At 35.5% G+C, this 25,648-nt stretch overlaps 3 protein-coding genes across 4 annotated transcripts; 1 reads left to right on the top strand and 2 right to left on the bottom strand.

The window, feature by feature from the left end:
* Window positions 1–1,649: 1,649 nt before the first annotated feature.
* LOC120261495 (probable UDP-N-acetylglucosamine--peptide N-acetylglucosaminyltransferase SEC) lies at window positions 1,650–16,969 on the top strand. The gene is made up of 28 exons (XM_039269410.1): window positions 1,650–2,088; window positions 2,807–2,952; window positions 3,301–3,399; window positions 3,570–3,620; window positions 8,887–9,003; window positions 9,093–9,149; window positions 10,086–10,205; window positions 11,075–11,137; window positions 11,227–11,305; window positions 11,787–11,896; window positions 12,013–12,066; window positions 12,151–12,218; window positions 12,331–12,433; window positions 12,558–12,760; window positions 12,929–13,025; window positions 13,451–13,522; window positions 13,602–13,678; window positions 13,779–13,895; window positions 13,969–14,053; window positions 14,138–14,305; window positions 15,008–15,118; window positions 15,197–15,283; window positions 15,376–15,503; window positions 15,649–15,731; window positions 15,912–16,017; window positions 16,098–16,244; window positions 16,327–16,447; window positions 16,534–16,969. The coding sequence occupies exons 1-28, from the start codon at window positions 1,848–1,850 to the stop codon at window positions 16,645–16,647; spliced, it is 3,024 nt and encodes a 1,007-aa protein (XP_039125344.1). The 5' UTR covers window positions 1,650–1,847; the 3' UTR covers window positions 16,648–16,969.
* Window positions 16,970–17,386: 417 nt separating this feature from the next.
* On the bottom strand, window positions 17,387–20,162 carry LOC120261496 (40S ribosomal protein S8). The gene is made up of 5 exons (XM_039269411.1): window positions 20,056–20,162; window positions 19,854–19,926; window positions 18,887–19,223; window positions 17,751–17,920; window positions 17,387–17,657 (listed from the first exon to the last, which is right to left on the bottom strand). The coding sequence occupies exons 1-5, from the start codon at window positions 20,057–20,059 to the stop codon at window positions 17,576–17,578; spliced, it is 666 nt and encodes a 221-aa protein (XP_039125345.1). The 5' UTR covers window positions 20,060–20,162; the 3' UTR covers window positions 17,387–17,575.
* Window positions 20,163–20,962: 800 nt separating this feature from the next.
* Window positions 20,963–24,431, bottom strand: LOC120260476 (39S ribosomal protein L41-A, mitochondrial-like). Of its 2 annotated transcripts, none has more exons than XM_039267958.1 (5): window positions 24,276–24,431; window positions 22,751–22,899; window positions 22,336–22,400; window positions 21,394–21,469; window positions 20,963–21,308 (listed from the first exon to the last, which is right to left on the bottom strand). In XM_039267958.1, exons 2-4 carry the CDS (start codon window positions 22,893–22,895, stop codon window positions 21,395–21,397), a joined length of 285 nt encoding a protein of 94 aa, XP_039123892.1. In that variant the 5' UTR covers window positions 22,896–22,899; window positions 24,276–24,431; the 3' UTR covers window positions 20,963–21,308; window position 21,394. The 2 variants fall into 2 exon arrangements, with proteins under 2 accessions (XP_039123892.1, XP_039123891.1); XM_039267957.1 differs by having other exon boundaries at window positions 21,399–21,469.
* Between the last annotated feature and the right edge of the window lie 1,217 nt (window positions 24,432–25,648).

The following is a 25,648-nucleotide window of genomic DNA, read 5'->3' as shown; positions in this document are numbered from 1 at the left end:
ATAAAAGTTCATGGAGTTGAATCTATAATCAAAATTGTGGAATTTAGGTTGGAGGGAAGCAATAGTATTTGATGAATCAAAACTTCTTGTGAAGTTAATTTTTATGTTTTTTCTATATATGCATTACTATTCCTTTTTATGACTATAACCTTTGAATTCACATTGAGAGTTCAATATGGTAAGTTACCTCTTAAAATATGTGTATTTTTTCAATTTCTCTTTAATGCACAGTTTAACTGTGCGCGTGCATTGACTTATGTATTTCATCCAAAATTCAGATGCATCAAAAGCAAGGTCTTATATTGCTACCTATTATTTGGCAGAAGTTGTGCATGTAGCAATATCATATGCGTATCAGTTTCAACCATCCTTATCAAGAGTTTTGTCGGCACTAATTTGTCTTGAAGCACAACTCTCCATGAACCTTCTCTAATTTTATCAGTTTTTGAGTCAACTAATAATTATGCTACTAAACTGTTGATGTTTGGCATCACATATAACATGGTGTCACTGACATGGTACTATTACTGTAATCTCACTAGACCATCTTAGAATCAGACACTACACATAAGATGCCTCATATTGCCAAGTAGTTAATATTCTACATCATTAGAACACTTGTTAGGAATCCATGTAGGTGAAATATCTCAATGAAGTGTAGCTAATTTTCTTTTGAATTAACCATTTCAGAATTTTTGATTTTATAGATTTGTTTTTGTGTTTGTTGTGTTGATTGAGATTGAGATTTTTACATTTATAAAATATATATATATTTTTTATAAATATGAATGAGTTAGAACTAATTTATGCACAAATGTTCCTTCCATGTTGTACTTTGTTGTCTTTTTAATCGAAGTGGTTTTTTTTTTTTTCATTTTTTTCTATAATTAAAGTAAATTATTTACACTTATATCTAGATGTTTGCTCTTAGATTAGATTGCAAACTTTATCTTATAAAATAGATAATGCTAGAAGATCAGTTTATGGACAACAAGGTGAGAAGGCTATCCAACAAAAACCCAAGAGATATTATAGTGTGGATGTAAGCCAACAACTTTTTCTATTTTGAAGCAACTAGTTGTCTAATATTCTCTTAATCCGATCAAAAGTTGCAACATGTTCAAGTTTTACTTGAAACATAAAAAAATTAATAAATAAATAAATATATATATATATATATATATTTTTAATCTTTCATCCTTGATCTTCAAATGAAAAGAAAAGGCAAATAAAATCTTATCTAATCCAAGAATTTCTTTTCAAATTTGTCTAAAACTCTGAAATTGTGACAACACACCAAGCACTAGTCAAAATCCTTAAAAAAAAAACGTTTACTTTAGAGAGAAAGAGATACCTTTCTTGGAGCCTCCTCGACGCACCTTTTTTTCCACCCCTCGCTTTTCAACACCCACTGAATGAACGCCACGTGGTGTGTTTAGTAATTATTGACACGTGTTTCCTTTTAATTTGTCCATAAGAAGCCTCCTGTGCTACTGCGAACACAGGATTGGTAACGCGTTTGGGCTGTTGATCAACAGCGATTTAGACACGCGTCGCGATCATCGGCGAACACGAGGGAATTGGGTGGACGGTTAGGATTGAATCGAGAAGACCCTCGTCTCCATTTTAGTTGAGGGGGGGCAGGAGAAAACACATCGATGGCTTAAATCGGGAGCAGCTGCTCTGGCGATTTCGTCCAGGGTTTCCAATTCGATCGCTATTCTTGCTCGTTGTCTTTGGCGTTGATCCTTATACTCTCCCTTCTCGGGGAATCGCTGCGCTCTGGTGGCGTGGTTGATATCTGGATCGGTCTCTGTCGTTGAGGATTGGGATCAGTCCGGGGAGATATGATGCTTTTGTTGCAGGGTGATGGTCGGGAGCCACAGCAGCAACAGCAAGCTGGTGCGGCAGCTGCGGCTGCGGCTGCTGCTGCTGTTCCGATGATGTTTGGGCCAGGTGGTGTTGGGAATCTAGGGTTTCTTGCGGGGCCTTCTGGTGGAGCGGATCCAGAGGAGGCGGGGTATCTGCTTCCACCGTTTGATGCCTCCACGGAAGTCAAGCCCTTGCAGCCTGTGAAGTCCATTGAAGGTTTATGCTTGCTTGGTTTTTATATATATATATATATATATATATATTCTCACTTTTCCCAGTTTGTGTTGTTCTTAAGCTGCCTAAAGTTTGAGTTTTCTGTGCATTTTTTCTGCTTATTTCTTATATTGCATTGCAATCCACAATAGTCAGTCCCAAAAGAGTCGGAGCGTAGGGTACCGAGATTGTGATTTTCAATGATGTTCCTGGTTTTATACTCTTTGATGGATGGGTGAATTTTGTAAGTTTGCCTTTTGATCTTGAAAATCTGTCTTCTTATTTTATGTCATTGGTCACTGGAAATTGATGTCTCAGGTGACTGAAATATCAAAGTGACTTAATGTTTGAGATAGAAAATTGTCATATTTTTGGGGTAAAGTTCTACTATTTGGCTCAGATCTGGTTGTTGAAACGGTTTCAAAAATTTGATTTCATTGACTCAAAATTTTGCCTTTTCTACCATTAATTCTGCTTTTCCTTTGTGGTGTTTGTGTTTCAAAAGGATTGTTTTACAAATTTTGCTTTCACTAAGTTCGTTATGGGAAATGATTACCAGTTGAGGAATGGTATTGATCTGATGTGGGCATTTAATCTGAAATGTATTATTGCTTAAATAGAGTAAATTTTCAGATTACAGAACTAAGCTTTTCAGTATTCTTTGTTTGGAAGAAAGTGTTTGTTTTCCTGTGTTTCTGATGGCTTTTTTTTAATGCTGAAGTTGATGGAGATGTTTACTTGAGCATTGCACATCAGTTGTATAAAGCTGGAAACTACCAACAAGCTTTGGAGCACTGCAAAGCTATTTATGAGAAAAACCCACGACGGACTGATGTTCTCCTTCTTATTGGAGCAATTTATTTCCAGGTTTTTCAGCAACTACAATTTATATACATATATATATATATATATATGTATATGTATATAATGTTTACGTATTTTGATTGAGATTCTTTTGGGGTTCGAAGTGCAAGGGTATATGTGAAATTGTTGTTCAAAATCTTACTATGATGCATTCTGCATGTTTGGATATATATATATGTATATAATGTTTACGTATTTTGATTGAGATTCTTTTGGGGTTTGAAGTGCAAGGGTATATGTGAAATTGTTGTTCAAAATCTTACTATGATGCATTCTTCATGTTCGGATGTTCTTATTTGATTGACCTATGTGAACTGAATACTAGCTGTATTTCTCTTTTTCTTCCTTCAGTTGCGCGATTATGATATGTGTATTGCGAAAAATGAGGAAGCTCTTTCCATTGATCCCCACTTTGCAGAGTGCTATGGCAACATGGCAAATGCTTGGAAAGTAAGTCTTTTTTTTTAAGAGGAATTGAAACATGTATTGGTGATCATTAAGTAGAATGAATGAATTGCCAAGCCAGGGAAAACAATTCAACTGTTTTCCTTAAAATTGCAATTGTGTTTGATTACTTAGATAAGTGTATTTTTTCATATTTTACCATTTTTTGGCTGCAGGAAAAAGGCAACATTGATCTTGCTATTCGTTATTATTTGTTTGCTATAGAGGTATGTATCGAAATTACTGGCACTTTTTGTTTTTTTGTCGTTGGAGAAATCCAATAAGGAAATTATTCTGTTTTCTCAATTATGAATATCATTTTTGTTTGTGTTTTTTTTTTGTGATTTTAACTTGTGAGAGTTGTTTTATCATCTTGGCATATCGTTATTTTTGTCCTTTTTGGCAAATGTTCGTATCATTTTCCGATAGTTACGTGATTTCTTAATGGCAAGTTAATTTCATCAAGTTGCCCTTATTAGACATCTATTTGCATTTATATAGCAATCTTAAGGGTGTTGAATATGTATGGGTAGCATATTTGGAAATTGAATGGAGTGGACTGCCTTTTTTTCTGCAGAATTATTTAACCCTTGAAATCTAGTTTGTTCACATTTGATTTTACTTATTTTTAGCACAAAATGTTTAAATTATGTTCACTGGCACATCACAAAAATTATTGGACATAGATTTTTTTCCTGAGTTTTTCTTCAAATTCTGAACATATGGTTGTGGTTTCTTTTATCCTTTGTTCACTGCAGTGTCCTTTTCTTTTTGCCAAAAAACTTCCACTGCTTCACATGGAACTTTCTTTCCATCCTATTATGTTCTCTGCTTAAATTGGTGCTTAGCTAAACAGCTAACTCCAGTTAATTTGAATCATGTGAGGTTCTAGAATCTGATATATAGATACTCTTTATTAACTGCTGTAAAATTCTATAGTAATAATGTCCTTGGAAAATAATTATTGGGTATATCTCTTGTCTTTCTTGCTTTTTAAGTCCTGCCCCTACCATTTTTGTGTCCCACACAGTTCCTGGTACACCTTTCTTATTAAGCTAGGAGGTTAATACTTGTAAAAGCTAGGCAATATTGGTTGATTTGTGGTAGCAATTTACAAATGGATTATTTGCATTTGCTAATTGTGAAAATGGCAATACATTGGAGAAAGGATGTAAAATAAAAACATTCTGAGTTGGGAAAGAGAATTCTGAATTTTTCACTTCATATGAATTGATACCACACAGTATTATATAGTAATTTACAAGAGGGAAAATAGGAAACTAAATGACTCCTAATAAGAAACTAAACCATTTCTAAACCTGGAAACTTTCTAACTGAACCCGTCCATGGGGATTTTAAACCAATCTTTCTAATCTATCTAGCCTATTTTTCCTAATCTATTTATAGCTCATTCACACATCCACACTCCTTCTTGAGCTGAAAAATAGATGTCTTCCATTTTTGCTTGAATACAAGGTCATGTAATCTTGAACTTTGAAGCTATTTTGTCGGAACATCAGTTAATTGATGCTCTGATGTGTCATAGGGCATATATATATATTAATCCTTCCTTTAATTTTTCTTTAATGAAATGTCTCTTAATTTTAACACGCTTTGTCTTTTCATGTTGTATAAGATTATGAGCAATATTGATAGCTGATTTATTATCATAATAGAGGTTCATAAAATGTTCTCACTTGATTCTTAAGTCACCTAGGATAATCTTGAGCCATTAGTTCACGTGATCCTTGAGCAATAGCCTATTCTACAGATGACTTTGTGATTGCATTCTGCTTCTTGCTCCAAATCGCCTTGAGGAAAAGCACAATACTCTGCAGTTAATCTTCTACCCATGAGGGAGTCTGCATAGTTATTAGCGCCGGTGTAATCTCCTATAGTAAGATTATTGTTCCTCTTGAACAAGATTCCTTTTTCCAAATTGCTTAATGCAAAGAGTGCAATCACCTTGACTTTGCTTATACCCAAAATCTTTCATGACTGTTGTAAATCTCCCAAACTATGCTCTAGGAAATTGTTTTAACCCATAAAGGGCCTTTTTAAGGTTGTTGACTTTGTAACTTAGGTCTTTTTCAAATGATGATGGGTTGTTCATGTAAATTCATCATCTAAGTGACGGAGAAATGCATTCTCAACTTCATATGCCAATTGAAGTCAGTCGGCAACAATATCATAATTCTCACAGTATTCATTTTTGCAACTGGAGAAAAAGTTTCTAGATAATCTACCTCATAAGTTTGGGTGTTTCCTTTGGCCACCAAATGTGCTTTATATCTCTCAAAAGATCCATCAGCCTTGTATTTCAGTGTGAAAATTCACTAGCAATCAACAATGTTTTCTTTTTAATTTATCAACAATTTCTCTTTTTTTCCCTGAATGCGCTCCTCTCCTCTCTCACAGCATCCCTTTATTTCTTTTATGATATTACCTCCAAAGTAGTGCTAGGGATAGGAATGGTGTTTAAGCTCATAATGATCTTTTAGTGAGCTGGTGGTAAGTACGTAAGAGAGACAGTGTGTGATAGTGGATAGGATGGGTGTTTAGTGCACTCTCTGGTAACTTTTCTAATAGCAATGGGAATGTCGAGGTCATTTGTTGGGCCCTAGATGTTTCAATAGATTGTGTGCATAAAGGTGAGTCAAATCTTGCCATGATATCATCTTCACAGTTTGACTTGGATTCTTAGATCTATGTCAGTTCTAGAATGGCCTACTTGGCATGAGCGTGAGCTAGAACATTAGGAAGATCACGGGTTTGAAGGGGTTCAAAGGACTCACAATTACTATTTTTCCCCATTGGAATTCCCTCCCGAAGATAAGACTTGGAGAAAAAAAGGTGACTTGTCATCGAAAATGACATCTGCAGCAACGTAAAATTACTTGGATGAAGAGTTGTAACACTTGTATCCCTTTTGTGTGAATGAGTAAGCAAGGAAGACAGATTTGATGGCTCAGGGTTCAACTTGCTTTTATGTTATAAATGTTAACAAAGGCAAAGCACCCAAATACCCTAGGTATGAGGCCATTAGAGATTTTAAATAAAGGAAAAACTTATTAATGATTTATATACAATTCTTGTTGTCTAGCACGTGTGGGGGCTATTTATCATGTATTTGCAGTGAGAACAGTATATCCTCAATAGGACTTGGGAAGATTCTCCTGAAAGAGTAAAGCCCGGGTAATGTTGAGTAAAACCCATTTTTCCTTTCAGCTTCCATGTTTTGTTGAGGTGTGGTACTTAATCATGGATAATGCCCTGTGATTGAAAGTAAGGGCTTGCTTAGGGTGAAAGGTTGGGAGGGGTTTTTGAGTGTTTAGGAGGTAAGGGTTCTCGTAACCCTTGGTTGGGAAGAAGGGTTGGGGGAGGGGCAAAGGTTTAAGAGGTAAATGGGGGTTGAAAATGCCCCATTTTTTTTCCACTTCTCAACCCTCTAAATCGGAGGGTTAAGGAGTGTTGGTATTTCATTGGGCAATTTTACCCTTATTATAATTGTTTAATGACAACCTAAAACTACACTTCCTCTTTTTGCAGTTACCAGGATCCATTGATATTGTTGGATTTGATAAAATTAATTTAAAATATGTCTCTTTTATTTTGAATGAAATAAAGTTATATTTATATTTGGTTTTAATTTTAATTTTTATCTCTTAATTTTAAATTATGATGTATCACATAATTTTAATCTGCCAAATATAATTAAAAAATATATTTATTTTATTTTTCATTATACAACATTTTCTCAAGGGATATTTTAGTAATATTAGTATTTACCCTTACCTTTCCGTCCCTTACATTACCCTCAAACCAAACACAAAAAAAATATGATAACTTACATTTACTTTACTTTTGTCCCAAACAAAATATGTGTTCAACCCTCCATTTTCCTTCCATTCCCTTCTTTTACTCTACTTTACTTTATGAACCCTCACTACACCGCATCCAAGCAAGTCCTAAGGGGGCAAAATCTGGTCGAAGTAGTCTCTAGCATTGTTTGCCCTAAAACCTTTTATTTTAACCCCAAATTGGTTTTGAATTGTTAAGTGGAAATTAGGTATAACAATGCTAACATCAGTTTTTTGTTTAAGAAGGAAAACCCATGTAAATTGAGTGCAATCATCAATCAAGTATACAAATCAATGGGCCCAGAAACATTAGGTGTAGCAGGGCTGCATATGCCACTTTTATTTAAATGAAAAGGATGAGAGTTTCTTTTATTGCTAATATACACAAGTATGTTACGCCAATTCACAAATATCACAATGAAACTTGGAAATATGTAACCCTTGAATAAATGAGAAATATGACTTTTAAAACCCTAAAGCATAGACAACCTGGTTGTATTTGATACAAATCAAATGACGTCTTTGTTTGAGGAATAGAGAAAAAAGAAAGATAAATTGCTCACACTTTTCTTAGATGAGCTATTTCTTTCCTTAGCAAGCCTAATTCTCCTCCCTTGATCTTGAAAAGCACAGTAAGAAGGGAAAAAAATAACATAACATTTAAAATCATGGGTGAGCATGTGAATGGAAATACAACTGATAATTTTGGTACATGGAATACATTTTTGAGGATAAGCGTAGGGGTGAGATATATATGTTGTTGAATCCTGCAATAGTAGTTAAAAATTTGTTTCTGTTACTCGAGCATGGTGCATAGGTGTTGGAGAGTTGTGCTATGGGGGCCATATGGTCTGTGGCACCAAAGTCTATTGTCCAAGAATTTGCATACATTTTGTATGAGGCATTCATGCAAAAAGGAAATGAAGATTTACTTGAAAAAGCCAAAGAACAAGCTCCGAAAGGCTTCTTAAGAGACAACATTTTTAACTTATCAAAATTTTCACTGGTTAACGCCCATGTTAAGGATTTTTTCTCGGTCTTAGGCTGCTCTATTATGTGTACTTTTAGGCCTCTGTTACCCCCATGGCTTCCCCCAACTCACGGCTGGTGGTAGATGTTGACATGGTGAAGGAAATTTGCAACAATTAAGGCATGAACACATATGAAACAGTATTAAGAGAAAGGCACAAACACAAACTGCTTAAAGAAGAAGAAATCTGAAAAAAAAAATCCTAAAGCTCTGTATTTTTTGCACAAACATGCGAAAATAGGAGATGGGGAAAAAGAACTTTGAATTATTTTATTTTTTTTATTTTTGTATTGACTATATTTTTTGGAATGCAACAACTGATACAAATATACTGTGTTACAAATTTCTGTTGAGGTTGATTCTTTCACAATCAAATAGAGTTTTGAAGTTTGCTTTATTTTTTCTAATTGCCATTTACCTTCATCTTTTGTAGCTTCGACCTAATTTTTGTGATGCATGGTTACTTTTGAAGTTTGCTTTATTTTTTCTAATTGCCATTTACCTTCATCTTTTTGTAGCTTCGACCTAATTTTTGTGATGCATGGTTACTTTTGAAGTTTGCTTTATTTTTTCTAATTGCCATTTACCTTCATCTTTTTGTAGCTTCGACCTAATTTTTGTGATGCATGGTCAAATCTTGCGAGCGCGTACACTAAGAAAGGAAGACTTAACGAGGCAGCTCAATGTTGTCGCCAAGCTCTTGCTTTGAATCCTCGTTTGGTAAGTGGCACTTTTTTGAATCTTTTTGATGTATTATTGGTTTAATTTTTATAATTCGCATCCTAACATCTCTCTTTAATACAATGTAGGTTGACGCCCACAGTAACCTCGGAAATTTGTTAAAAGCTCAAGGTTTAGTTCAAGATGTAAGCTAAAATGAATACCTTTTTGTTTCTGTCCTACATTTGATTAGATGCTCCTTATTTATTAGCAACCTATGTGCATTCCTCTTGAATCTGCCAGTGTTTTAGAGTAGGTTTTGTCTGGGTGGAATTTGGTCATAGAAAAGTTTATTTATGTCATTGTAGACAAATTCTGATAAACAATATTGGGGATGAGTTCATCCTTTTACTAATTGTAATTTGGTTTTTGTGCAATGGAGGGTTTGATAAGTTAAAATAGTAAGTTGTAGGAAATTTTAATTTACCGAAGTAAAAGCTCAAGCATCCAGAACAATCTGAATGTTGTACAAAGTTTTAATGGTTAGTCTTAAATCTAAACACAAGAAAAATGCCAATTTTGAACTGGAGACCTTCCCTCACCTTTGCATTATATTCAACATTGTGATACTTTGTAGATGTGGCCTATTAATACATAATAATATGGTCTTTGACTTCAGGTGCATGGTTGCTACAAATAGCCTTGGGATATCATTTTTTTCATATGCATCTTCTTGCTGCTTCTTCCAAGTGTTTAATGAGTGTATGCACCATAGTAAGGAATTCACTCCATTCTAGTTGAACTTCTCCGTAGAAGTATCATAATATTTCACATTGTAAATCCTTGGCATTAATCTTAAAATATTTAGTTTTGGTTAGTATTAATTAAGCCAAAGTTTGGTCCACTCCAAATAAAGTTTTCCTCCCAAAAGTAATTCATACAAGCAAACTTTAGTCCCACTGTCTCCATTCCCAAGTAAACATGCCTTGTTGGCAATGTTGGATTTACATAAGTTTATGTAATTTAATATAATCTGCTTAAATGTGATTAACATAATACTGTATCGCTGTTGGTTGCACAAGGTCCTGTTTTTGGACCAAATACTTACTGGATGATGCGGATAACATGCTTTGTCTATGCAGGCTTATAACTGTTACATTGAAGCTTTGCGCATACAGCCTACATTTGCAATTGCTTGGTCCAATCTAGCTGGGCTCTTCATGGAGGCAGGAGATCTTCCCAGGGCCCTTTTGTATTATAAGGTATATTTCATAGTCCTATTTTCCTACTGTCTCATCATCTTGCTGGTAATAATATTGGTGTTTTCATAAATATTTCTCAAACTAATGTTTCTCTTAATTCACTATGGTTGTCAATGGACATTTTGCCTCATGTTTACATCATCTTGACGGGACATTTATTCATGATTGGACTTTAAAGATGAAGACTGTTTAAATTGTCCAAGATTGGCCAAGAATTAATAGGTGGCATTTGGATGTGGAATGGTCAACCCTGCATTTGGAATTAACTATCCTTAAATGGTTTAATAAGCTTGCCAAAACGGCAGAACCTAAGAACTTTGTGCAGAGTTTGACTCAAATCTGTTATATTGGCATTGTAGTTCTATATCTTGTGAAGGAGATTTGAAAAATCTCTGAATTGTATGCTATATATATATATATATATATAACTGTGTGTGTGTATAAGATATCACAAACGTGAGCATATTATGTAAAAGAGATGTGATTTCTGGGAATAGCCTCTTAGCCAGGAAGAAAGTTTGAGTTCATAGCCCGTTTCTTGTGTATTATTCTTCCCATTGGAAGGGTTCCTTTTATGATTGCGACATGCTTTTTCTCAGTGGGGAACTGCTAGGATGATTGTTATATTTAAATTGCTGTATGTTGTCTAACTGAAAATTCAAAATTGCAGTCTTCTAGGATACCAATTTTGTTTGTTTATCTCGGGAAGTGCTACCCAGCCCTTCCCTTTTTCACAAGAATAATGTTGTCTAGAGAAACAAGGGGAAAACTGATTTGTATGTTAAATTGTCATCTTGGTCATGGCCTCTTCCTCTTGATGGACTAGATTTGATATTTTTCATCTAAGCATCGATGTTTTAATGATGCAGGAAGCAGTTAAGCATAGGCCAACCTTCGCTGATGCCTACCTGAACCAAGGGCACATTTACAAGGTAAGTGTTCATGAACTGACAATAAGGTCTGGTGACAACATCTGCCGGAGAGGCTTCTGGAGTACAGATATTTCTTTTGGCTTTTCCAGGCTATGGGAATGCCTCAAGAGGCCATTATTTGCTATCAACGTGCACTCCAGGCTCGTCCAGATTATAGCATGGCTTATGGTGAGTTCTGTTGGTTATTTACAGGAGAATATCAGTGGTGTATGCTTTAGTTATGACATATTACCAGTTAATAATCTTCGAGTTTATTTTGCAAATACATCGAGTTTCTGGAATTATATTCTTTTAGGGTGAGAGATTTTGCACAAGTTCAGATAGATTTGTACTAAGGTTTTCTTAGTAGCTTCTGCCCTTTTGAAGCAATACTTCTCAGTGTATCACCTGCTGAATAATTTTGCAGATGTTAATATGATTACCGAACAGCTATAGTTTGTTTGTTGATAGGATGAAGGCTTTAACAGCTTACATGTTCATATTGAAATTCAATTGTGTTATTCTTTAGATAAAATATGTGTATCTGTAGTAATTTATAAAGGTAGAGGGGATATGCTCCATGAGTACCTTGTTACACTTGATAAGTCTAAAATATCAAGGAAATAGAAATGGCAGCCTGTCCAAAAAGTGAAATGCGTTGTTTTTGCAGGAAGCCTTGGTACCACATACTATGAACAAGGGCAGCTTGACCTGGCTATTCTTCACTCTAAGCAAGCAATTGCCTGTGATTCAGGTTTTGTGGAGGCGTACAACAATCTGGTAATGTTGCTTCATTTTTATTTTAAATTTTAGTTCGAGAGCTGTGTCTTTTGCCATTTGGGGGAGGGATTCCACTGTGAAAAAATGTGTTTTGACTTTATGTTCTTTGTCTGAAGGGAAATGCTTTGAAAGATGCTGGCAAAGTGGAAGAGGCTATCAATTGCTATAGAGTAAGCCAACTTGTGCTTATGTTTTTGACCACTAAAAAATTTCATTGTATATGCCATAACATGTTTCTTTTCTTTTGCATATAGTCTTGTCTTGCTTTTCAACCTAACCACCCACAAGCTCTTACAAACCTTGGGAATGTATATATGGAATGGTGAGCTTTGCAAGATGGTCTGATGTTTTATGTATCCTGTGCTGTGTTTTTTATATTTATAGTATTCATAAAGGCTTTTGTGATCCCTCTTTATTTACTTGTGAGCATGCAGGAATATGATGAGTGCTGCTGCCACCTTTTATAAGGCCACACTTTCTGTAACTACTGGATTATCTGCCCCTTACAGTAATTTAGCATTAATATACAAACAACAGGTTCAATGTGTTCTTTACTTCTATATATCTATATGTATCTCTAGATGTCCTGTTATTTCTAGCTTCCAAAGATTTAAATATGAATGATGCTTTTTAAATGCTGGTTTGATTTATTTTCCTATAGGGAAACTATGGTGAGGCCATAGCTTGCTACAATGAAGTGCTTCGAATAGATCCATTGGCCGCAGATGGGCTAGTGAATAGAGGGAACACATTCAAGGAGATGGGTAGAGTAAGTGAAGCAATTCAGGATTATCTTAGGGCTGTAACTGTGCGGCCAACTATGGCTGAAGCTCATGCAAATTTGGCTTCAGCTTACAAGGACAGGTAATAAGGTCTTCTGGACTTGCTAGTGTTATACTGTTCTATAATACCTAAAGACATCTTTCTCTCAGATTCAACTTACATTCATTTGATACATGTCTACGGGTTTTTTTTTTCTTGGCTCATGTTGCATTGGTCATTTTTTTTTTTTTTTGATTGGGTGATTTGCAGTGGTCATGTGGAAGCAGCAATAAAGAGTTATAAGCAAGCACTGTTATTACGGCCAGACTTCCCAGAAGCAACTTGTAATCTTCTGCATACCTTACAGGTAAAACACTGTTTTTATGAGGTTTGGACCTCTACAAATTTCCAATTTCAGAGGCCCAAGAGAAGAAAGGAAACGAGCTATGTTATTCCATGCTACATTGCTAAGTCAGTTCTCCAAATGTGACCTTGATGATGTTGTTAGGCGAGTTTGCAAACTAAGATTTTGAATTGGTAGAAGCTTTGATTCTTATTTATTGCTTTAGACATCAACATCTGCCTAAAATAAACTTTTTTTGGCCCATGGGACCTCACCCCTATGACTTGGTCAGTCATGGACTTGAGGCAGTGTTGCTTGTTTATGTAAGAAAGGTGGTTGAAGCTTCACTAATCATGCTAGTTTGAAAATGCTGATATTTATTCAGCCTTATTTTCATCGTTCTTTTTCTTGGACAACAAATCTTACGTTTTTCACTTTGATTATTTTAGTGTGTCTGCAATTGGGATGATCGGGAGAACAAATTTATTGAAGTTGAAGGCATCATTAGGAGGCAGATTAAGGTCATCAATGCTTTACTCATTCTTGATATTCCTATGGTTTAGCTGTTATCATTTTCTTATGTAATCTGTATATTGGCAGATGTCGGTTCTTCCAAGTGTGCAACCTTTTCATGCTATAGCATACCCCATTGATCCTATGCTTGCTTTGGAAATCAGGTTCCACCAATGCTATATCCAATATATATTTTAGTAAATTAGTTGGATTTGTTGAGTGGAGTTATAAATTTATGCTTTTAACTGTTCTTTTTTATTTTAGTCGAAAATATGCTGCTCATTGCTCTTTGATTGGTTCACGTTACGGTCTTCCTCCATTTGTACATCCTCCCCCTATTCCTGTCAAATCTGAAAAAGGTCAAGGACGGCTTAGGATTGGGTAGGTATTATGTGTGTAATTGTGGCCTAGCCATTTCTTGTCTGATTGTCATATTATCTGTATGATTTTGCAGCTATGTAAGCAGTGACTTCGGTAACCATCCTCTGTCTCATTTAATGGGCTCAGTATTTGGAATGCATAATCGTGATAATATTGAGGTTTTCAATCCATCTTTTCTGTTTGTTTGTTCTGTTTTTTCTGTATTTTCTCTTTTGGAAATATTAACCAAGTGGAAACTCCAGGTCTTTTGTTACGCCTTGAGCCAAAATGATGGGAGTGAGTGGAGACAACGCACCCAAAGAGAAGCTGAACACTTTATTGATGTATCTTCCATGTCATCTGATATGATTGCAAGAATGATTAATGAAGATAGGATACAGATCCTGATAAACCTCAACGGTTACACCAAGGTATTAACACTAAGTTTGCGATGTCTATTTCAATTATTTAATATTGTTGAGGTAGGCATAAAGTTTCCTGCTTTGTTTATTGACATGGTGAGATTATTTAAAATGTGTAAATTATATTTTGAAATCTTTTGTAAATATTTTTATGTAATATGAAAAGGCATTAGGATTTACCTCTTTCACATTTGTTAACTTCATATCCTCTATTTTTTTGCGTTGTCTAATTGTTCCACAATATTTGTAAGGGTGACCTTTCTCATCAGTTCCACATCCTACAAAAATACCTGCATGCAATTCATACAAACCTTAAAAGATTTATATGAATATATAATGAAAAGGCTTAGTCTGCCGTTGAAGGTGCTCTACATCATATCATAAATTTTAAAAACATGTTCTTATTTCTTATCTCTTCAACCATTATTTAGAGCCCCAACATTGGGATGGGCATAGAAGGGGCCATTTGACTCGATCTGTGTGCAACACACATAAGTTTAAAGAAATATGTGTTTACATGGTTTTCATATTTAACCATGTGTGTGAATGGATCAATTTGTATGGATTCCTATTGATCTAAAATAGTTGAGACCAACTATATTGTTCTAATTCCAAGATTCAGAATTTTAAGAATATGATAGAATTCTGAAGAAAAAAGATAGGAATTTTTGTTTTTTAACAACATAAATGTATTTCTATTTTGTTCGACAGGGCGCAAGAAATGAAATCTTTGCAATGCAACCAGCTCCCATCCAGGTTTCTTACATGGGTTTCCCCGGGACCACTGGTGCAACTTACATTGACTACTTGGTTACAGATGAGGTTGGACAATCTCCTCTACATGGTTATTCCTGTTGATATTCTGTAATTTTTACGGACCTGTTGTCTTTTTCTTGACAGTTTGTTTCTCCCACAAGATTTGCTCATATTTACTCAGAAAAGCTTGTGCACCTACCTCATTGCTACTTTGTAAATGATTACAAACAGGTATTTGATGGTATTTATATGCATGCATTGGTAGTCTTTCTTGTGCATAATAACCATCTTATTGCCGTCATCTCTTCTAACCATTTTATCAGAAAAACCGTGATGTCCTAGAACCAGTCTCTCGCCATAAACGATCTGATTATGGATTGCCTGAGGATAAATTCATCTTTGCATGCTTTAATCAACTTTACAAGATGGACCCTGATATATTTAATACCTGGTAATACTTCCTTGCTGAATATTAGTATAGTTGGTAGGCCAATAATTCTCTTATTTTTCAAGTCAAGATTCTTGTATTGTGCTTGCTCAGGATTTGGATCCCTTCATCCTATCCATCTCTTATTGCTTAATCCTACTCTTTTAAGGTGCAACATTCTGAAACGTGTTCCAAAAAGTGCACTGTGGCTTCTGAGGTTTCCTGCTGCTGGTGAAGCAAGACTCCGTGCATGTAAGACCAACATTTGATGCATCTTGGTCCTTGATACTATGCTATTACATTCTTGGAGGATTACGCTTTGATACCTGAATACAAATTATAGTTATGAACTGGCCTGTAATGCTGTAGTGAGGCATTCACCTGGTATTATATGCATAGTGTAGTGGTATGACTTATCCTGAGATTATGCAGATGCTGCTGCTCAAGGAGTGAGGCCAGATCAGATCATATTCACTGATGTTGCTATGAAGAATGAACACATAAGGCGCAGTGCTTTAGCGGATCTTTTCCTTGATACGTGAGCATGTCTACAATGTGCCTGAGTAATATGTATGCATTTGTCATGGCCTTCAATGTTTTTCTATTTTGGATGTGCAGGCCTCTGTGTAACGCGCACACTACTGGAACTGATGTTCTTTGGGCTGGTTTGCCAATGATTACCCTTCCACTAGAGAAAATGGCGACTAGAGTGGCTGGTTCATTGTGCCTAGCGACAGGAGTTGGGGAGGAGATGATTGTGAATAGGTGAGTTTTTGTGTACTCTTGATTGTAATATGAAGCCTTGACAAATCGACACTAAAGTTTCTCATACTGTGACTCTGCATAGTATGAAAGAATATGAAGAGAAGGCTGTTGCTCTGGCTGAGAATCCAACAAGGCTCCAAACACTGAGAAATAAATTGAAGGCTGCACGGATGACCTGCCCACTTTTTGATACAGCTCGATGGGTGAGTCCTTTGTCGATCATCTGATTCCGTCATTGAATGAGTAATTTGGGCTATTGTTATTTTCTGTACATGCTTCAAACTTTCAGGTGAGGAATCTCGATCGAGCATATTTCAAAATGTGGAACTTGTACTGCAGTGGCAAGCATCCCCAACCCTTCAAAGTTACTGAAAATGACTCCGAGTTTACATATGACAGATGATTCATAGAAAATAGGCTTTGTAAATAAAGGCAGTATCCAAATACAATAGGAAAATGGGTTGTGTTGTAGGTTGCAGATGGCGCACTGTTCTGCGTTTGAGCGTTTGGCAGTGCGGAAGGAGAGGCCGTTTGACATGGTTATTATAGGATTGCTGTTTCGTATTTTGCCGCGGCAAGACTTTTGAGTTATAAATCATCAAAACGCCGAGAGATTTGTTACTTTAACTAGACTCATACTCTCTTGTATTACCTGAGTATCATTATATGTATATGTGCATACCAACATGATATTGTTTTAAACATTGTTAAGAGTTCAGTGCCAATTTCTCTTTCCGATAAAAGCTTTTCTTCATTATGGCAGTGATATCTAAAGTGATTTCTCAAACGTCCGTAAAATCTACAAATTGTGATTCCCGCCTTAACCAGGTTCGTTCTCAATTTTAGCACGGATGCAGCTGTCACTGTTTATCAAAGATTGTCCTAAGTGTGTGAACGCAAAGGAACTCGAGGGTCTCTGTTAATCAACCACCTAAAATCCAGAATAGGAGAGCTTGAATGCAGGCTATGAAGCAACGTACAATTATATCCTATTTACTATTGTAAGCACCACAAGGTGAGGTCCGCTCAAAATTCTCTTTGTAATCCGGTTAAGCACACAACTCATTAAACCAGCGACAAGGATTTTGACAACAAATAAAACCCTCCGGGCAGGGGTAACAGTTTTCAGAGAACACACAATAATAGTTCAAAGAGTTTGATTATATAGAAAACAAGCACAAATAATGAGTTGTCTCTTCTGAGGTGAAATGCATACCAAAATCTGGAACACGACCAGCAAAAGTAAAGTTCAAATTATATAAAATCTAAAGAAAATACGCATAAATAGACAAAACATTAAAAAAACAGGAGTGCAACTACGCAAGCTTTACTCAGGCAGCTCCAGCACCCTTGCCCTTCTTCCTCTGGATCTTCTTCTGGTAGAATTCCAGTTCTTTTCCTTCTAAGATATACCTGCAAAGAGAACAATTGAAAGCAGAATGCAGAACTCAAGCTTGATGAATAAAGATTATATACAGATTGGTAGCAAAGGGAATGTACGGTTACCCGTCAGCACGGCCACATTGGCCTGGGCGGGACGAGATACATGCAAAAAGCCGGCCACCACCGAACTGCTCCTCAATATGGGAATCAAGAGTCCGTCCCTGCTGCCGTTTCTCCACCTTCCTCAGCACATGGTTGCTCTTCTTAGCTTCCTCTGCGGGGGCTTCACCGTCCTGTCATTTGCCAAACCATTAGAACAAGAAGACAATAAAGAATAAAATTCAACTAAGGCTTCAGCAAAACCAGCCTGAGTGTATAAACTATCAAGAAAATATGTGAACAGTCAGGCTTATGTTAAGCTGTAAAAAAAAAAATCAGCAGACCACAAGCTTCAGAGACATTTAGGCAGCATATTGAGACTTCAAGGAAAACTATTCCTGGGGGAATTTCTAATCTACAACAGGTGCATTGGCACCAAAGTCTTGAATTTGTGCCACGTGACTGCAAATGTGAGATAAATGAATCAGATGCATCCATATTGCCATGACGCCAGCTGGGAAGTAAAGACAAAAGCCCATCATAACTCACAAAGTTATACCTTCTGGCTCAACTCAAATAATAATGTTCTCAATGGGAATCTCCTTACTCTTAATTGGGCTAGTACTTGGTTGACTAGGTGAGAAGATAGCGGGTGATAATTTAGATAACTGTGTACCTAATGAAAGGTTATAAGAACTATGAAATAATCATGTGGCCACACATTGGAAAAATTAAATGGTTAAAGCAAAGAAACAGAATTTCTTACAAAAGATTTCTGCTGTGAGAAAGTATGCTTGCAAGAATGTTCTAACCTCAACAAAGCACTAAAGTAGAAAACAGTCAACCACAGGTAGAGACAAAAGGTCACACAGAAATGCGGGCAAAATATCTTTAGGGATGCAGATCACAGTGGATGCGCCCTACTGGATATTCTATCTTTGGCAGATAAAGCATTTGAAATTAAACATACTTAGAAATAGAAGACACATAATATCACTGCAAATCTCTGAGATTTGATAGGTATAAGAACTATAGCATTAGTATGACACTTGCAGCTCACTAAAGAGGGCAAGAAAAATATGAAAAACACTTTATAAGAACAACAATTTAGGGCATCTAAAAAACTAGTCCTCAAGGACCAAAAGATGGATCAGATCTACCTCAGTTGTTTCCTTCTTGGAAGCAGTAGGAGCCTTCTTCTTCCTCCCAATATCAACTCCATAATGCTGGAGATACCACTGCTTGAAAGGGGCAGCATCAACCTGAATGATAGCACTCTTCACAAGGGTCTGTGTTCTGACAAGTTCATTGTTGGAGGCATTGTACACAACATCAAGGATACGGGTTTTGCGAGTCACAGCCTCACTGCCCCATGAGAAGTTACCAGTGTCCAACCGAAGAGCCCTCCACTTAACATTGCCTCCCCTCACTCGAATCCTCCTCACTGTTTTGTTACTAGAAAGCTTGGTATTAGCCGGTTGGCGGCCAAGCTCATACCTGTTCGAATCATTAGAAACGATAAATTTGTTTAGAAGGTAATTAGCAATAACTTAAGGAAAACAGTAATAATTTCAAACATGCTCTTATGGTTCAAAGACAACAAAATCTCAGTGCTTCTATTATTCAACAGCTAAATTCTCAGAGAAATTACCAATCTCCATTAGCTGCGGAATCTCAATGGGAATATTGAACCCCAAAAAAAAACCAGAACAAGAGAAAAATGGTATCCAATCAAACATCAAAGCAAACAAAAGCTACATAATGAAAAAAAACCGAACTTTCTCAGAAAATATAAAAATAAAAGCCTTAAACACTTAAAGACGAAAAAACAACACCAAGTCATATTTGAAATCAACCACAGTAAGCTGAAAATAACTAGGGAAAAAAACCTAGAAAAGAACAGCCTTTCACACAAAAAAAAAAACACAGATCTAACCTGAAGCTAAAAATGCCCGAACTACAATAAAAGAACAAACAAGAACACTGGCCAAATAGAACTGCAATCATGCCCCTATATTTCACAGAAAAATTCACAAAAAAAAACAGAGACAAATAACAAAGATTGAAACTTTATCATCACAATAATCCTAACTCTTCATAAAACCAAAACAAAGATCAAAACCTCACTTTCGCTTCTTCCTCCACGCCTTTTTCTTGCCACCAGTGGCACGGCGCTTGTGCATCGAGTCCCGGGAGATACCTGCAGAGTAAAAGACATCGCCATTAATTCCATTTGCCAAAGCAAGATCAGTAAAACCTTATGGAGCTTCCAATACGAATTCAAGAAATAGAATGCGAGAGAGAGAAAGAGAGATCTAGGGTTTCTCACCCATGCTTGCAGAGAGAGTAAACGCGCCAAGCTCTCTCTCGCGCCGCCGCCTCTTCTACGAACCGGTTATCTCTTCTTGCCAACCCTTTGCTTTGCATCTTTATAAAACCCTAGGCTCTGTTAAGGTCATTTTGGTCATTTACAAAGAGCCATTCGGCCCAATGTCTTAGCTCACAAAGTTTAAGGCCCATCTTGAATTTAAGAAATTTGTGTTTATACCCCCATGAATTCTCATAATTGCATTTTTCCACTGCAAAACATTTTAATTACTTGAATACCTGTTTCACATGAGTGAAAGGGAATACTTCATCATTTAGATTTTTTTTTGTTTTTAATTCAGTTTTTTTTTTAATTCAAAGTAAAAAAAACAGGCATTTCAGCATAATACAGGTTCTAGAAGAAATATATACATATATATATATAGCAGAGATGAAATCCAGCCAAATTAACGTTTGACTTTGAACAAGTTCTATAGCAAATATTGGTAAGTATCTGTAAATTGTTTCATTAATAAAGAATAATTATTTCTGGAACAAGTTCCAATATACTGTTGACGAGAGTAATAAAACATGTCTTTACATGCCTTATATAGTAACACACAACTAAGTATATTTTTTATAATATTAAGACATACAAGATAAAAAAAGACATCATACGAGCAGTGTAATGCATCTACACTCTATACGAGTCTGCAATTGTATTTTTAATATATATACTTGTTTTAAAGTATATTTTTTACTATGAACCTTGATAAAACATACCACTGATAAAGCTCAGTTCCTTGACAAATCAAACCTATACTTTTGGAAAACTCAAGCTAAACTCAAAAAGTTTACACTCAGAGTCCCATATATAATGCAAATTTCGATAGTAATAATACCTTGTAATCTGGAAAACAAGCCTACACTTAATCCAAGAATTAAAGCTAAAAACTCAATTATGGAATAAGCTAATACATTCATGTTCGAATAAGGCCAGACACATGGGAGAAAGAATAAGCCAACACCCACTTAATCTGAATACATACTCAACGCAACTAAAACCTCCAACCATATAATAAAATCAGAACAGGTAAAACTAAAAGAAGAAAAACAACCACATTGACAAATGTTCAACTTCAACCAAGATCACAGGAGAGGCCATCAGGTACAAATCTAAGTTCATTGATCTGACATTGCAACTCTTCAGAAGCAACAGCTTATTACTATTGGTAATAACCCTTTGAAAGGTAGAAGTTCACCCAGCCTCATACCCTGCCATCCGTTGAAGCATGTTTGTTTATGTTTTTTTACAAAAAAAACATAAAAGAAAGAAAAGAGAACATCTACAAAGCTTTACCTTACTTGGAAGCATTAGCAGTATCCGTGGTTGAGGTAGTTGCGTCTCTCGCACATTGGGAAACATAAGGCTTTAGCTGGCATGAAAAAAAAAAACCCGTAAATCTGCATCGGTAGCAAATATTTCTGCAAGAATGCAGAAGTCATGGAAGTAGAAAGCAGGCAATGAGCAAAGATAATACAAGGAAAATTGCAAGGGGATGTAAGCCTTACAAATGAAAGGAAACTGTGACAGCATTATGTAGATATTAGCACATTGAAAGGTATAGCAGAACAAAAAAAAATTGATAATTAGATAATTGCCCAAAGAAAGATCCCAAGCTGATGCCTCATTTTTCTGCAGCATATTCTTACTTGAAAAGAATTAATCTATGAAAATCTATTGATATTCCTTTCATCAACATTAATTTGTTTTAATTAACACTCATTCCAAGTTAATACCTACTCATGGAGGGCATCAATAAATCCATATCACTATTAACTACACCACAGAGTATATAGTAAGTAATCCAAGAAGATCAGATTGATCCAACACATGGTGATTTGTTGGAAAGAGCATGGGCTTAATAATTAGTAAATAAAGGTAGAAGAAAATTTACAAACTGCATAAGAAAGCAATGATCTTTTACAGAGTGCTTGTTTTGCCACAATGAAAAGAACAAGAAAGAAAGCAAGGAATCAACTAGAGAGAAGGTAGAGTTACCAACACTTCAGAGATGCATCCATGCCAGTAATTAACTAATAAAAGCTTATCAATTTTTAAGAAATACTTCAAGCACCAGCAGTGTAGTCAGTAGGCGAACTCAACACAATATGAAAATCTTGATATCACTTGCCATAAAAAGATGAGAAAATAGCGGAAAATTTATTTGCAATCAAGACAACATGAGCAAGGTAAAAATGTATGAATTTTGATTTGCAATGGCTGCTTAAAAAAATTTACCTTAAAATCGGTCAAATCTGGGACGATATACCGCGGCAACTTTTCATCCACTATGACATACCCACCTGCCCCAAAATGTTGCATTTTCAAACATAATTAGAGTGGTCGTGTGATACAAGAACTTAGAATGGTAATTATTTGAAGGGTCTCAATCACTTAGGAACCTAAAGTAGATGAGCCTATTGGCATGAATCTTTATGAGAAGAATAAACCCTCAAGAACCATTAAGTAGAAAGGTGTCTCAAAAAACACAGTGATCAAGCAAATAAATTAAAAAAGTAAAATATTCCATAAATAATAAAACAAAGAAAAAGATAGCTCTTGTATAATTAAAAGGAAAGAAGAAAGCAACAATTTGCTGATATTACCGAAAAAGGACAATTTAACAACTGCTTAAAATAATATGGTAGATCACCTTTCCGTGTATGAAAACCAGTAGACTTGCAATTCTTTCCCTTATAATAATCTCTTGGACCTCTTTTAGAAGATAATATGCTCAGGGATGAAGTCCTCTTCCTCCTCATGGCCCTGCCTAGCCCCAATATGAGCCCCAGTGGCATTTTTCTATTAGAGAATAAATATTTGACACAGAGAACATAACAACCACATCAGAAATATATCTAGCACTGGTTAAGACAAGATATGCAACTAATTTTTTTTTCCAAAAATTCTAGGAGTTTAAGTGACGCCAATGGGTAATGCTCAGTAACAACATAGAGGTCAAGATTGATAGTAAAATGAAAGCTGCAAAAGCCAGGAAAAAAATGAAAAGCAGAGTTTGAGTAATGGCAACAGTCACATTCAGATTTTTATTTCAGTTGAACGTCAAATTGGGTGAAATTAGCAGTGGCAGTCTAGTACCTTGACATCATTTTGGGCCCACCAAGTGGGCTCAAATTGATGGAGTTGATATAACCTCATATATGCATATGTGCAGCTTAATGAAAAATTAATCCTTTGTTTCCTTGGTTGAAAGCTGTTGGTAAGTATTGTTGGTAAATAAACATTATCCATGATGAACAGTCACCACCTTATGTGAACATAGTGCTAAAAATTGAAAACAAAAAATCAACATGCCAAGTGTGCTTTTCTTCAGTGGTTGCAGAGAAAAGTGTAAATAAAGGGCACATTTCCCAGCACCAATTACTACAGAAAATCCATCCACCTTATGCAATTGCTATGAGATTTATGTCCCACTCTCACCTAAAGGAATTGAAACATATAATTGAATATCAAAACACTGATAAATAGGAAAAGTTCAATTGAAGAGTGGTTTTGAACAGAATGAGCAATTAAACACTACATTTGCCCTAGACATTATGAGGAGCACACTATCAAGTCATACTTGCAAAGAAAGTTAAGACAAAGGAAAAAGATTACCAGACTACTAACAATAGGAGAGTTAACTGTGAACTTTTGAAGTACCTTCTGTGGTTCACAAACTCAACATATCCATGAAGTAATAGATCATTAGTTTCTCACGGCTCAAAAAATTAAAAGGAATTTCAAAGTTAAGAAATTGCAATATGATAACGAACAATATCCTTTATCCAAGAAAATAAATCTCTTCTACAATTTCCCCCTAATGATTCTCTCACATCATAAACTTTACATTCTTCAGCCACTCCTCCATTTTCCATGTTTTTCCTAAACTTTCTACATTCAATAACAACAGAAAAAAAAATTCCCATGCGCCAGCTATGTTTTCCTTCAGAAATTTGAGGATCTAACACATTCACACAAACATTGCAACTACTTTGAGATTCCATATACCTCTTCTGTACTAACTGTTACACTTATATTCAATGAAAACAAAACTGGATACTAAAACGAAAATGGATAGAATAAAAAAAAACACACACACAAAGAGAAATCATCCAAAACGATCAAAGCCTTCAAGCACTGCAGTGAAGAAATGTTGCAAGGAACGGAAATAATACCTTAAGATAAAGCTCACAACTTCCGCAGAGAGGTTCAGCTATTCCGGTAGCTCTGGCGGCACTCGCGGCGGCGCTGTTTTTCGGAACCCTAGGTGAAGAAGAAGAAGAAAAAGAGATATTGAGAGGGGAGAAGTTTCAAGGGCCCAGCTCGAATTGGTTTAATGGGCCGAGCCCCAGGATAAGATTTTTCTAAATTAAAAAAGCTTTAATTGCAGTACAAGTCCGTACTTTCTGCATTTTTAGTCCTTTTAATTAAGTCCTCATATTTAGTCGAATTAAGTCGTTGTAGTCCACGGAAATATTTTTAGGTACAATTAAATCTTTACAATTTACACTTGCCCATCTACACCGCTACCTAGAATAACCTAACTCGACTAAATATAAAGATTTAATTATGCCTAAAAATATTACAATGATTAACATGGCATAAAGTACATAATTACAAGAATTTGTACAACAATTAAACCATTAAAAAACGAAACAAAACAAAAAAACACTTTGAATGTAAATTAAACATTTTTTGGATTTTATTTTATTTTTATTTAAAGCTTCCACATAAAAGACAAAAGTGATGAAATGTGTGGTGTACCTACTTCACCCGTAAGTGGTAAAATGAGTGTTTCTTTTTTATAGAAGGGTTTATACTTTATATGATGGCAAAGTTAGACTTTGAGGAAAATGAATAGAGATGAATAATGAAGAGGTTAAAGAGGAAAGGTTGTTGATTCTCCAATCTCCATTGAAAGCAAGACGACAAGGTTTATCACATCTTAAAACATTACATCAATAAATGGGTTGGGTTCACAAATCCAGCGACCTGACAACATGGACGTGGGCCGGCCTTTTCCATTATAAAGAGAGAGACCGCATCTCATGTAAAGAGAAATTTTCTTATAAGTGTTATTATGCTTATAAATAATATTATAATAACTAAATTACTATACTCCCGTTGGTATGTAGCAAATTGGAGGTTTAACTAGCTTTCAAAGTAAAATTAAAAATTTAGAGTATATGCGGGTGGCTTATTCATATTGTCATAAATATATAATCTTTTTTTATAAATATGGACAAACCATGTGTTAGAGATGGACACACGCTAAAAATTGAGATTTGAATTCACTTTTTTAGTGCCATGAAGCTTTAGATAAGAGACTTGATACTGATAAACCAAACTATCATCGGCTAATTACAATTATGACATGAAAATTTGTTTTAGTAATAAAAATATGAAATATTTCAAAAACAATAAAAATAAAAATTACAAACAAGGAGAACGTACAAAGTAGGAAACCAAACATACATAGTACTTAACTTTGATTAAAATACAGGGGTATAAATGTCAAAGTCACTTTCTTTGATTAAAAATAAAGGCC

Source organism: Dioscorea cayenensis, chromosome 5 (assembly GCF_009730915.1).
Source record: "Dioscorea cayenensis subsp. rotundata cultivar TDr96_F1 chromosome 5, TDr96_F1_v2_PseudoChromosome.rev07_lg8_w22 25.fasta, whole genome shotgun sequence".
NCBI lineage: Eukaryota > Viridiplantae > Streptophyta > Magnoliopsida > Dioscoreales > Dioscoreaceae > Dioscorea > Dioscorea cayenensis.
The sequence above is the reverse complement of the archived record's forward strand: the minus strand, read 5'-3'. Positions and strand labels throughout refer to the sequence as shown.

What these genes read in the sequence shown, in the direction of transcription:
- LOC120260476 (XM_039267957.1), bottom strand. Translation starts at nt 22,895, where the DNA reads ATGCCACTGGGGCTCATATTGGGGCTAGGCAGGGCCATGAGGAGGAAG. An exon ending in TGGTTTTCATACACGGAAAG is followed by an intron (nt 22,401 to 22,750) that starts GTGATCTACCAT and finishes ATTTTGGGGCAG; the next exon opens with GTGGGTATGTCATAGTGGAT. An exon ending in CAGATTTGACCGATTTTAAG is followed by an intron (nt 21,470 to 22,335) that starts GTAAATTTTTTT and finishes TTTTCATGCCAG; the next exon opens with CTAAAGCCTTATGTTTCCCA.
- LOC120261496 (XM_039269411.1), bottom strand. An exon ending in GCGTGGAGGAAGAAGCGAAA is followed by an intron (nt 19,224 to 19,853) that starts GTGAGGTTTTGA and finishes TGATTCGAACAG; the next exon opens with GTATGAGCTTGGCCGCCAAC. An exon ending in CAATGTGGCCGTGCTGACGG is followed by an intron (nt 17,658 to 17,750) that starts GTAACCGTACAT and finishes TTCTCTTTGCAG; the next exon opens with GTATATCTTAGAAGGAAAAG.
- LOC120261495 (XM_039269410.1), top strand. Translation starts at nt 1,848, where the DNA reads ATGATGCTTTTGTTGCAGGGTGATGGTCGGGAGCCACAGCAGCAACAG. An exon ending in TGGAGGCGTACAACAATCTG is followed by an intron (nt 11,897 to 12,012) that starts GTAATGTTGCTT and finishes CTTTGTCTGAAG; the next exon opens with GGAAATGCTTTGAAAGATGC. An exon ending in GCTTCAGCTTACAAGGACAG is followed by an intron (nt 12,761 to 12,928) that starts GTAATAAGGTCT and finishes GGTGATTTGCAG; the next exon opens with TGGTCATGTGGAAGCAGCAA.